General features: G+C 29.3%; 3 protein-coding genes across 3 annotated transcripts; 2 read left to right on the forward strand and 1 right to left on the reverse strand.

Moving 5' to 3' along the window:
- Positions 1–961: 961 nt before the first annotated feature.
- Positions 962–2494, forward strand: PGO_132840 (mannose-1-phosphate guanyltransferase; the record flags this gene model as incomplete). Its single annotated transcript, XM_028689800.1, has 2 exons — positions 962–1360; positions 1562–2494. The coding sequence occupies 2 exons, from the start codon at positions 962–964 to the stop codon at positions 2492–2494; spliced, it is 1332 nt and encodes a 443-aa protein (XP_028545601.1).
- A 651-nt stretch (positions 2495–3145) lies between these two features.
- Positions 3146–4673, forward strand: PGO_132850 (dynein-associated protein; the record flags this gene model as incomplete). Its single annotated transcript, XM_028689801.1, has 4 exons — positions 3146–3562; positions 3746–3837; positions 4138–4312; positions 4584–4673. The coding sequence occupies 4 exons, from the start codon at positions 3146–3148 to the stop codon at positions 4671–4673; spliced, it is 774 nt and encodes a 257-aa protein (XP_028545602.1).
- An 823-nt stretch (positions 4674–5496) lies between these two features.
- Positions 5497–9284, reverse strand: PGO_132860 (surface protein P113; the record flags this gene model as incomplete). Its single annotated transcript, XM_028689802.1, has 2 exons — positions 5497–9034; positions 9166–9284. 2 exons carry the CDS (start codon positions 9282–9284, stop codon positions 5497–5499), a joined length of 3657 nt encoding a protein of 1218 aa, XP_028545603.1.
- Between the last annotated feature and the right edge of the window lie 4665 nt (positions 9285–13949).

Below are 13949 nucleotides of genomic sequence, written 5' to 3' on the forward strand. Positions count from 1 at the left end.
ACAGACAAATAAAGAAAAAATTGTGCTGATCAGATTTAACAACTTGATTTTTTTTTTGTGAAAAACGGAAACTCCCTGCATATTGTGAGAAAGGAGACTGAAATGATGAAAGTATATAGGAGAGCAGCAATTTTCGAAATAAGCTCAAGAAAATTTCCCTGCCTGATTTGAAAACTTTATATTTTAGCGAGAAACAATTACATTTTTTCACCATTTTCGTATTTCCTCCCATTTTTTGCCTATTTTGTATTTCCGCCCATGCTTTTCTTTTTTTGTATTTCCTCCCATGTTTTACCTTTTTTTGTGTTTCCTACATATTTCGTATATTCTGATATTTTTTACATTTTTAGTATTTTTCGTTATCTTTTTCGATTTACCTTTACTTCATTCAGCCCATTCTGTGCAGAAAACATACACCTTGAAGCTTAACTTGAAATGTAAATGTTTACACCTTAAATTAATGTATTATACGCAATATGTATAATCCCTGCTTCATTATTTGCTTATGTTCATATGATTATGTAACTGTCTATCCATCATGACAAAAGCCCATATATGTAGCCATAATACAACCTTATGAGTTTTTTGAATTATCCAAGTTTGAGTTTTTATTATACCTTTTAATTCGATTTAATAACATATGTGTGTATTAAATATCTGTGTATTTTTTCACACATATGTTGATTTTTTTTTTTTTTTTTTTTTTTTTTTTTTTCTCCGTTAAAATTAAGTGAATTTTTCTCTACATAGTGTGTGTACACACTTTTTTTTTTTTTTTTTCTCTTTTTCCTAATTCATAAAAAGTGTTGTTTGTTTGAACAAATTTGTAAATTATACTTTGCTGCAACGTTAAACTGAATTATTCCGTCATTTCCTTCGATGCACACCTCGTTCACATTACTATATTCTAGTTTATTTTACCAACACGCACACACACACTTATAAACTTGTTTGTATAACCATGAATGCGCTTATACTAGTCGGAGGTTACGGTACTCGATTAAGACCACTAACCCTAACAACTCCAAAACCATTAATCAGCTTCTGCAATAGACCTATATTAGAGCATCAAATATTTAATTTAGCGCGATGCGGAATTAGAGAAATAATATTAGCCATAGCTTATAAACCAACACATATAACAGACTTCGTAAACGATTTAGAAAAAAAATACAACGTTAAAATTATTTACTCTATTGAAGAGGAGCCTTTAGGGACAGGTGGACCAATCAAATTGGCCGAGAAGTTTTTAAGCAAATATGAAGACTTTTTTGTGTTCAACTCGGACATTATTTGTTCGTTTCCCTTGCTGGAAATGATGAACTTTCACAAGCAAAATAATTCTCCCTTAACCATATTGGTAAGTCAGGGGAAGGTATTAATGGATAGCACTCGAGAATCGCATGTGCATTATTTGTGTATTTTTATGCATAATTTTTTTTTTTTTTTTCATTTCTGCGCATTTTCGTATGTTTTTCGCTTGTTACCTGCACATTCATGCAAAAAAGCACCTTTTTTCATTTTTTTTTTTTTTTTTTTTTTTTTTTTTTCGTGTATACAGGTAAAGGAAGTCGAAGACCCTAGAGCATTTGGAGTTGTAATAACAGAAGATAAAAGAATTACTAAATTTGAGGAAAAACCACAAGTTCCCCAATCAAGTTTAATAAACGCAGGAATTTACATACTGAACAAAGACATTTTAAACCACATTCCCGAGAGAAACACATCTCTCGAAAAAGAAATATTTCCCAAACTAGCGAAAGAAAATATGCTATATTTTTACAAATTAAAAAAATTCTGGGCCGATATAGGAAAACCGTTAGATTTTTTAAAAGGACAAGCTTTATACTTAGAAGACTTGGAAGAAAAAAAAAAAGAAAAAAGAGGAGAGAAGAAAGAGGTTAGAGAGGCCGATGTAAACGGAGCAGAAAAGAAAGGGGTTAGAGAGGCCGATTCAAACGGAGGAGAAACAAACAAAGAAGAACAAACATTAAGTGATCACTTCATAATATGCTATGGAATAAATGAAATAGAAAATGATACAAAATGTGGAAATAAGAAAAATTTATTCATTACTTTTGAAAATATGGAAGAATTAAACAAGTTTAACGAAAGAAAAAAACATATGTTTGATGAAATACTTGTGGACGCAAAACTAGAAGGAAATGTATTAATTTCTTCCAAAACTGTTATAAAAAAAAATTGTGTATTGGGTGACAATGTTGTTCTAGGAGAAAACGTAATTATTGGAGAAGGGTGCCGGATAAAAAACTCTTGTGTTATGAGTAATTCTATCATCAATTCTTATTCTTATATTGAGAATTCAATAATTGGCTCAAAGTCAAGGATAGGAAGTTGGTCTCGTATTGAGGGATTGTGTGTCCTTGGCGAAAACGTCATTTTAAAACCTGAAATTTTTGTTAATAATGCTTTTATCCTTCCCTTCAAAGAGGTCAGTAGCTCGATTTATGATAAGGGCGCGATTATTATGTGACGGTATAGCGTGGAGGGGAAAAACAGGACCATGTAAAGAGGATGATAAAGAAAAAAAAAAAAAAAAATGAAAAAATGATAAAATGATAAAATGAAAAAGTGAAAAAATGAAAAAAAAAAAAAATGAAAAAAAAAAAAATGAAAAAATCCCAATTCGAAGCTATACAGTGTTTATAATATGCCACTGTCTTCTGTGTATATATATACACATATTATGATAAATTTTTTTTAGTTTTTCCTTTTTCTTCGCTATTCATTATTTGCATATATTATCCATTGTATGCGCTCAAGTGTATGTCTTTTTTTTTTTTTTTTTTTTTTTTTTTACACCATGCCTTATGGTAGGTGTAAATTATGTACATGTCCTTGGAATGCACAAATATTTGTGAGTCTGAAGTTGTACAAATATATAACTTACACAAATGTGTATCTATCAGGAAAAAAAAAAAAAAAAAAAAAAAAAAAAAACTCGTATAACCTGCCAAAGAGCGTGTGTGTAATGTCGTAATCGGAGGAGGTCCAATTTCCGAGTTGATATATATACATTCTTATGTCCAAATTCAAACGAACTTTTTTCACACAATTGAATATTTAATGCCTTAAAACAATTCTTGCTTTTTTTTTTTTTTTTTTTTTTTTACTGTGAAAAAAAATGCAAGATTACTTATCTGAATACAACAAAGATTTGAAATATGACAACTGCATAATTGTGGAACATGAGGAAGAGAAAAATAAGAATGCAAAAGATGAAAGTTGCGTAAAAGACAAAAACATAGTACGAGTTATTCAAGAAATTCGGAAAAAATTAAGATCAAACGTGTTATACAAAAATGAGAATAAAAGTGCTCTTTTTAATGTTCCCATTTATAACCTCTTTCCATTTAAATGTGTAAAAGGAAAAAAGGAAGATCATATTTACTACGTGTGCAGAACTACAAATGAAGAGGATGTATTAATTTGTCTTAAAAAAATAAAAGAAATAATATCCAAAATATATATTAAAAATATGCTCATAGAGAAGGAATTTTTGGATGACTTGTTTTCCGTTTTTATGGAATTGTGCAGACAGGTATTTTATATATATATATATATCATTCTTTCATCCAAATTTTAAATATATTCCTTCTATTCACAAGTTGAGAATAGGGGAATTTAACCCCTATAATATATAACCTCAAAAATGTGTATATTATGAACATACGTGTGTATGTAGTGTAAAATATATATACTCCCACTCATCATATATGTGTAGGTATCGGTGAAATGCTTTCAAAGAGGAGTTCTTTTGAAACACCTGTTCAATTACAACATCATCCTTCTATTCCATTATCACAAATTAGTAAAGTAATATTTCTTTTTTCGATTTAAATTATGAGAATACTTATTTTTATATATGTCCACAAAGCTGGATGAGATGAACAGTGGAAAAAAAAAAAAAAAAAATATTACACCACTTTTGGAAGTGGATGCGAGATAATTCACAAAATGAGCCACCGTAAGTTGACTCGAACCTGCGCGAAGAAGGGGAAGTGAAGAAAATTTTTCCTACTCATCTTAGTCGTAGTCATAGTCGTAGTAATAGTCGTAGTCTTTTTTTTTTTTTTTTTTTTAATTGTCCTGTGTCATCTTTTCTCACTTTCGTAGATCATCCCTGGCATTCAACTTGAAAAAAGAAATAAAACGAAATAACACAATCAACAACCTTCAAACACAAATCGATAAAAAAAAAGAAGCCACTAAAAGTTTGAAAAATGAAATCCTCAAAACATACCAACTTATCGAAAACGAAAAAAAAAACGCACAATGGGAGATGTCAGAGGTAGAAATGTTCTTTTCCCATATATATAAAAACAGAATGAGAGAAAATGCAAATGAGAAATTTTGAAAACACAGAAGAGATAATACAGAAACTACTGAGTGTTGAACATTTAAAGTATTTGTTGCAAATGCTGAATTCTATTTCTTCTTAAAATGTCCAAATGATGGATAGAAAAATGTATGAGAACATATAGATTCTTTTTTTTTTTTTTTTTTTTTTTTTTTCAAATGGATTAACAATTTTTCCCTTTTTACTAAATTGTTAAACACAGGTAAATATAATATACCAAAACAAAATAGATAAGTTGAAGAAGAACAACCAGCGAAGACGCGATGAATTCACAAGGCTGCTAAAACTATGATGGGGTAATGAAGCACAAAAAAAAAACTAATTAGCAAGGTGATGTTTAAAATTGGAGAATTTCAATGTATGTGTATACGTTTGCAGTCCCATTTGTAAACCATATTTACATTTTTTTTTTTTTTATGCCATTATTTCGTTTTTTTTTTTTTTTTTGGTGTGGGGGGAGGGATGTTCCAAAAACTTTATCTATAATCTTACACAGTTTTAAAGTTTAGTAACTAGGAAAAAATAAATCGTCCAAAATTGACATGTGCATTTAAAAAAAAAAAAAAAAAAGTCGAAATAAGATATTTATGCAATAAATTAATTTGGAAGGTGGGGGATTCAAAAAATGTAAAAGAAGCAGGTAAAATAAGTTTTAAGAACTCTAAAATATTTACCTCAATTTAGGTCAATTTCGATCCATTCAGGTTGAAAAAAAAAAATACTATAAAAATGTTAATCACATTATATATAGTTAAAAAATTCTAAAAATGTATACTATAAAAATGTTAATCATATTATATATAGTTAAAAAATTCTAAAAATGTATACTATAAAAATGTTAATCATATTATATATAGTTAAAAAAAAAAATAAGGAAATGCGCAAATTTTACAGATAAGGCTAAAAATATACTAAAAATAAAATTATGTTTGGATTAAAAAACTGTCATTAAGCCTAAACAATCTTTTATGTGCTGTGAAGGTATAATCAAAACATAATAAGGTATCTGATAAAAAAAAAAAAAAAAAGTTAATATATACAAAAAAGAAAAAAAAAAGAAAAACATCTATTTATAAATGGATTAAATGAACGATGCGTAGTAAATTTGGATTTTCTTAAAGGAAAAATCCCACAGACAAAATTGCCACAATAGCTAGAAAGGTCTTCCTCAGATTTAATGCGAATGAACCACTATTATTATTTCCCACGTTTATAGCGTCCTGGTTCAATATTTGCCCATTTGGCTTTCCTTGATTCTCTTTTCCTTTTCCTGGTTCTTCCTGCTCTTCTTCTTGACCCAAAATTTCTTGATCCTCCTCCTCTATCTCCACAACTTCCTTATTATCTTCATTATCTACCTCAGCCACCGCTTCTTTATTAGCTGCCTTATCAGCTTCCTTATCATCAACCACTTCACCATCCTTATCATCAACCACTTCACCATCCTTATCATCTACCACTTCACCATCCTTATCAGCTTCCTTATCATCTACCACTTCACCATCCTTATCAGCTGCCTTATCATCTACCACATCATCACCCTTCTTCGCTTCCTTATCAGCTTCTTTATTAGCTTCATTATCAGCTGCCTTATCAACTTTATTATCAGCTTCCTTATCATCAACCACTTCACCAACCTTATCAGCTACCACTTCACCAACCTTATCAGCTTCCTTATCATCTACCACTTCACCAACCTTATCAGCTACCACTTCACCAACCTTATCAGCTTCTTTATCAGCTGCCTTATCTACCACTCCATCATCCTTATCAGCTTCCTTATCATCTACCACTTCACCAACCTTATCAGCTTCCTTATCAGCTGCCTTATCTACCACTCCATCATCCTTATCAGCTTCCTTATCATCTACCACTTCACCAACCTTATCAGCTTCCTTATCATCAACCACTTCACCAACCTTATCAGCTACCACTTCACCAACCTTATCAGCTTCCTTATCATCAACCACTTCACCAACCTTATCAGCTACCACTTCACCAACCTTATCAGCTTCCTTATCATCTACCACTTCACCAACCTTATCAGCTTCTTTATCATCAACCACTTCACCATCCTTATCATCTACCACTTCACCAACCTTATCAGCTTCTTTATCATCTACCACTTCACCAACCTTATCAGCTTCCTTATCATCTACCACTTCACCAACCTTATCAGCTTCTTTATCATCAACTACTTCACCATCCTTATCATCTACCACCTCGTCATCTTTATCAGCTGCCTTATCTTGCTCTTCCACGTGTTTATTATCATCTGCCATCATATTTTCCATCTCATCACCCAATATGCCCTCCTTGTTATTTTCCATATGTGCAGCGTCTGTGTCTTCAACCGATATTGAATCAACCTCATTTCCATCATCATGGGCCTCATTCTCATTATCTTCCTCTGCACTTCCATATCCTTCATCGATGTTGTTCATATCTTTTTCCTTGCCCATGTGATCATCATCAACGCCATTAAAATCACCATCAAAATCATAATCAAAATCATAATCATCATCATCGTCATCATCATCTAAGGGATCATCTTTTGACATCATTTCTTTTTTCACTTTTTTCGATTTGCTATCTTGAGTCTGACTATGGGCGATTCCTTTTTTATGATTATCGAACTGTGCAGCATTTATGTCTCCAAATTTTTCTGCATTGGACATTTTGTCTGATTTATCTCCACCATCTTCTCCACTGTTTTCATTTCCAGACGTATCTTCTTCTCTCTTGTATACATCAAAAAAAGATGCTTGGTTTCCAAAGACCTCATCAGCACTTTCGTTATAATGAGATGTAATAAATACCTTTTTCAAAAATTCATCGCTTTCATTGAAGAGTCGATGAAGATTATATTCTTTTGCTTTATCATTGAGAGCCATGTATTTTTCTATTTTTTCTTTTATTTCAATATCTTTATCATATACTTGTTGATATCCAATATACAGAAGCGTCTTAAGTTTTTGTAGAATGCGTTTGTTCTTTTCCCAAGGGAGGAAATGCATATGCTTGTCATCATCAATTTCGCTTGTAGCTCTTAGTTCATCATGATTGTCTACCTTTTCAAGATAACTAATGATCAGCATCATAGGATCTTTTGTTTTATTTTCTTTCAAGTTTTCGTAATTTCGTTTTAGTACGTTACTTAAATTATGAACATTCAGGGGTTTTTTGTAGCAATAGGATTTAATGCAGCTAGCTATTTTGTTAAAAATACCATTTTTATCATAATACAAATTTTTCAATTTTTCAACGAGAATATTTCTCATGTCCATGATTCTTTTTTTTCTGTTATATTCATCAAGTCTGTCTATTTCTATCAAATCGCTATAATTTTTTTTGTTCGCCTTTCCTTTTTTATCTTTCAAATGAAACTTGTTAAAATTTAACGCTTTCAATGTGGGCTTATATTTAAAAAAGATATCAGCTGAAATGATTCCATTCCCATGAGCAAAATCATCATAGGTCAAAATGGGATCATCATTTTCATCAAAAAGTTCTTTCATATCTTTTTTCCTTGCTTCGTTGTAAAGGTTGAAATATCTTTTTCTCACGTGGTTAATAGCCTTTTCAACTTCATTCAATTTGTCCATTTGTTCTTTTAATATAATTTCCAGTTTTTCCTGTAAATCTGTCACAACAATACCCTCCTCCATTTGGTTATTTACTAATGTTTCTAACACATACAACGTGTACACATCTGCATCCGTGCTCTTTCTCATTTCATTATATCGATCTTCAAATAAGTCTTTCAAATCAGATGCATCATATCTTTTCTTCAACAAGTGAGACAAAATTTCTCCAATTTCTTGGAAAATTAAATTTTTCTTAACTAATTGTTCATTCAATTTGTTCAATAATAACATTTTTGCTTTCTTTATTTTAGTTGGATAGTTTCCATTGCTGTTCATTATATGATCTACTTCATCGTTCGAATTGAGATATTTTCCTCCACTATTATTTTCATCTTCATTAAGAAACCCATGATGATTATCTATCGAATAATTATTATTGTATTCTTCGTTATACTCTACAGCATCATCATCATCATATTGCTGATGTTTCTGCTTATTTTCACTCACCTCTTCTTCTTTTTCTGTAGTACAAACAACATTTAGTGAAATGTATGAGTTGTTAATGTAACACGGGTCTTTCTCATTTAATGCATTCTTTTGCAGTTCATACGGATTTATTACGCATTCTTTATTATTATCACATTTTTTTTTCAAAAATTCAGTTACATCCTTTAAATTGATTTTACAAAATGGAGAATGTAATAATGCACTATTTATATTTAATTTTCCATTTTTACACATGATTGGTTCATCATTTTTATTTTTTATAAAAAAAAAATATTGAACATAAGCTTCATCCAACAAAAAGGAATCACTTAACAAACATGTAGTTGATGTTTTTATAATATTCTTCTCCGATTCCACACATTCTCCAATTTCAATTTCGTTTTTATTTCTAAAAGATTGCTTCCTATTCTTTATTATGTAATCGAAGTAATATTTGCACTTATTATTTCCTAGACACCTCTCTTCCACCTCGTTCATACAACTTTTGTAAATCATTTTATTATTTCTGTTCATACATTTCACTTCACAGTGCAAAATGTATAGATTTCCCTGGGAACACCTGTCAAATTGGAAAAAGAAATTAACGTAAAGCCATTTATCCATTAGATATTATCTTAGTTTTAAAAAGCTCACAAAGTACTAAAATAAGCATTCATTTCTCAATATGTCATAAGCTTCTGTTTCACTTACTTTAGAGAATTTTCCTCTCCAAATTTCATGACATCATTATGCACATAGCACCTCGTTTGAGGTACAACACACAGCAGTAGTGCTGTTATTGAGAAGTAACAGAGAAAACGAATTTTCATTTTTTTTAAAAAAAAAAAAAAAAAAAAAATTAACACACAGAAAGGGTAATAAAAAGGCCTATATAAAAAATATAGACAACTATGTATAAATATTAATTTAACAGAACTTGTAATTGATAACTGCGTTTAAACATATGCTGTGAGAACTATTTTTATGTAGCACATGTGTTCTTCAAATGAACAATCAACTTGGAATATAAAAAAGGAAGAGTTTGCGACAAGACAAACTTTAGGAAAAAAAAAAAGCCAATAACATAAAATCAAAGGTTACCCAAAAATGTGTAACAGATCTGCTGAACTCATATACGTGAATTATCATAAATCAGTCATAAATATAAATTTAATTAAATCGAAAAAAAAAAGAATAATAATAATAAAAATACGTTTCAACTTGATCATTACGCTTTATATACATGTTCGTACGTACAAAAATACTTTATTCATGCACACATTATTCTCTATTTATACACGATCACATGTGGATAGAGAATGTGTAGAAAAAGGAAATTTTTTTGGGAAGAAAAAGAATATGTGCAAAAAATCCCCAAGCAAAAGGTTTGTTAAAAAAAAAAAAAAAAAAAAAAACATCACAAAGCTGAACAAAATTTCTTTTTTTTAATTATTTCCGAATATGTATTAAATGAATAGAGATACATGTTGTGCTTAACGAACGACGGGAGCGCGGTTGCTTAATTACAATCAACATAAAATAAAAAAATAAATTAATGGAATAAAAAATAAAATAATAAAATAAAATAATAAAATAAAATAATAAAATAAAATAATAAAATAAAATAAAATAATAAAATAAATTAATGGAATAAAAAAAAATAATAAAATTAAAAAATAAAAAAAAACAACAGCTACAGCTGCAGAAACAGCAGCTACTACTATACTATTTTACAACCATTTCTATAGTTCAAAAAAACTGTGATCTATATGCTGCACACTGAGATATGTTTGCAACTGTTCACTACACAAATGGATATCTTCATAAGCGTGCATTGAGAGAAACTTAAGTGGCACCCCTTATGTCTAACACACACAGATATTTGTTAACATGAGCAAGTATTTATGAGTTTGCACAGTTGTTTATTCATATTCACAATAATGTATATATATATATATATATATATATATATATATATATATATATATATATATATATATATCACATACACAAATATGGAAGGAACAGTACCACGCTCACATAACATCACGTGTAAATATCTAATACAACATATTATCCATGTTAGCAAAAAAGAAAAAAAATTGAAAAAAATAAAAAAATAAAAAAAGTATCATCACTACCCTAAGGCAGCTTCGGGTGAGATAGGTATGTAGGGTATATATATGGATGAAAAAATAAAAAAGGCAAAGAATGAAAGAGGAAAGAGGAATAAAACATGGAGTAGATAAAACGAAGAAAAGAAAAAATCAAAGAAAAAGATAAATAAAAAAACAAACAAAACGTCAAAGTTAAAAGGCAAAGATAAAAGGCAAAGAAAAAAGAAAAGAGAGAAAAACAAAGAAATAGGCAAATTAACAGTCAGAGAAAAAGGCAAAAATAAAAAAATAAGAAAAAAAAAAATCAACAAAAAAATGAAAGAAAAAAATGAAAGAAAAAAGGATGTAAAAAAAAAAAAAAAAAAAAAGAAAGAAAGAAAGAAAGAAAGAAAGAAAGAAAGAAAGAAAGAAAGAAAGAAAGAAAGAAAGAAAGAAAGAAAGAAAGAAAGAAAGAAAGAAAATGTAACATAAGCCCCTCATATATTTTTATATCTATATATATACATAAACAAACATGTATAGATATATTTACATTACAGTATATATAATATACATATATATATTATATACACTACAGGGCAAATTTTACGTATGAAGGCCAGTGCTGATGTAAACCACATAAACGGGAGTTTATGTACAGTACGAGTTTTATTAATAAAAGAAGAACAAGTAGGGGCAGTAATGTTCATAAATCATAACATAAAATTAGAAATTATCAACACGACCTGCATGCATATATATACATATACGTACAATATAGCACGTGTATGTATGTAATAATATGGAACGCAAAAATAAGACCATTTTCAGTCTCGTGCACCTCTGCCACTTTTATTTCTAAGCGCTATTTAATTAAACTATCTGAAAGGCAGTACGTGGTCCAAATTTAAGGCCACAATCTCGCACATTAAAATTAACACAGTTTTATAATAGCTACTGTAGAAAGAAAAAAAAAAAAAAAAAAAAAAAAAAGCCTAATTTCTTATTTATTATATATGATTCTTTTTTTTTTTTTTTTTCTTTCATTTCTTCATTTTTTTTTTTCTTTTTTTACCCTAGCCCTGATACGTATGTGGAAGCATCCCCCCCATAAATGCATGTACATATGTATATAAATATATGTAATTAAAAAAAAAAAAAAAAAAAAAAAAAAAAAAAAAAAAAAAAAAAAAAAAAAAAAAAAAAAAAAAAAAAAAAAAAAAAAAGTAAAAAAAAAAAAAAAAAAAAAAGAAAAAAAAAAAAAAAAAAAAAAAAGCAAAGAGGAAGCGATAAGGGAGCAACACAATTTTGTAGTGAAATTGTACGCACAACATTTTGCTGATTTCTTCATTATTCCTATCAAATTTTATGAGAAATTATTTTTTAAGTGGTTTCATGGGGTGCGTCTCAAAGGTTCGTAGAATAACGCACGTAACCTAAGGACACAGTTTGACAAGTGGCAAAAAAATAAAATGATGAAAACAGAAATAAACGCATAAGCGCATATATATATACACGCATATGTACATGTATACATATACCACATATATATACGCATGTATACATATTTGTATATACTTAAATAAATCGGTAAGGAGATAAAATAGCGTAAATGGTCGTGGAAGCCGTGAAAGCAAATACTCAAAAAAAAAAAAAAAAAAAAAAAAAAAAAAAAGAAATAGGTTCCCCTTAGAGTAACGTAATTTTACAGGATGAAATGCTGATTAGTTTGCTTTTATGAGTAGGAAAAAAAAAAAAAAAACAAAGTGAGCAAATGAGCGACATATCAATTCATCAACGTAGCAAAATTGTAGATTCCCCTTCTCCCCACTTCACCCATTTGCATGTTGCAATGAATATGTTATAAAGTGTTTACACATATTGTTGGCATTAAATGGAAGAAGAAGAAAAAAAAAAAAAAAAAGTTATACAAGTGTTCATGTAAGGAAAAGGCACTTGTTCTTAAGTGCCTTTTAATTGCAGGGAAGACCTCGTACCCTCTTGCTGCACGTCCTACATTGCACTTTGTTTTTTTTTTTTTTTTTTTCCTTTTACCTTTTCAATTTCCAACCCAAACGCACGCACATGGATGCTAAAGGAGAAACACCATACAAATATCTAATGAGCATGGTGAAAACAAGGGTCTTATATATGACCAAATTTATTTTTGTCAATTATTCGAATGCACATAACCGCATGCGTCCAACATTATTGCATGGATAAATATGCATGTACATAAGTTTATAAAATACAAGCATATCAAGTGCATAATGTGTGCATTCATGTTGAGCATCCCTTATGTATGTATCGACAAAATGAATCGTTGAATGTATATTTTGTCAAATGTGGAGGGAAAGAATTCAGCATGGGGAAGGGGGTTTAGTAGCAAACTATCCCACAAACCCATACACCGACACATATGTACGAAATAAAAACTGCAGCAGACGCAACACTACCACACAAGGAATACTTAATTGCTAACAAATTGTACACCTGAGGCAACATGGATGGTAATAAAGCTCTGCAATGATTTTGTAATTTTCCAAATTAAAAATATTTTAAGTCTGTTTAACTCGTTTAGAGGTTTGGGGAAAGGGGGAGAATATGTGTGGCTTTTTAAGATATTAGAACGCTTAGGAGAATATTCCCACGTGTGTATTTATAATAGCCCGTAAGATTTGCCCTTTTCTTTTTTTTTACGAAATTTTTTTAATCACATTACATTTTAAACCCTTTCCTGATGATGTAAATAAAAAAAAAAATTTTCTTAATTCCAATTTGTTACTTTTTTTTTTTTTTTTTTTTGGTACCTTTTATATATGTCAAGAAATGATATTGTAAAAATGAAACAAAGGTGTTTTTTTTTTTTTTTTTTTTTTTTTGCACAACGGTAAGGGGCGGATATATAATATGTTCGCTATTAAATGGTTATAATATATATATCACAATGAATATTTTCTTCAATTCATATTCACACTTTTTGCTAAATTATTCTCAAAGAAAAACCTCTCCTTTTTAAAAACTTTATACGTTCTTATTTCTCTACGTTTGGAGTATATTACATTCATAAAAATGTAATTGCGTTCCAGTTATCCCTTTTTGTGAAAACTTTTTCCATCTCAACAACATGAGGAAAAAAAAGAAAAAAAAAAAAAAATCTTTCTCGTTAGCAACATCATTAGAGGGTTATGTTGTTTAGGGTTCTTGAGCATGTTCCTCTTCCCTCAGCTTGAACACATATATGTAAATAACTCATATATAGGATGAGAAGTATATGCGTAAAATTAAATAAGCTGCAGTAAAGGCAAGAACAAAAAAAAAAAAAAAAAAAAAAAAAAAAAAAAAAAAAAAAAAAAAAAAAAAAAAAAAAAAAAAAAAAAAAAAATATAAAGGATAGAT

Source organism: Plasmodium gonderi, assembly GCF_002157705.1.
Source record: "Plasmodium gonderi DNA, contig: Chr13, whole genome shotgun sequence".
Lineage (NCBI taxonomy): Eukaryota > Apicomplexa > Aconoidasida > Haemosporida > Plasmodiidae > Plasmodium > Plasmodium gonderi.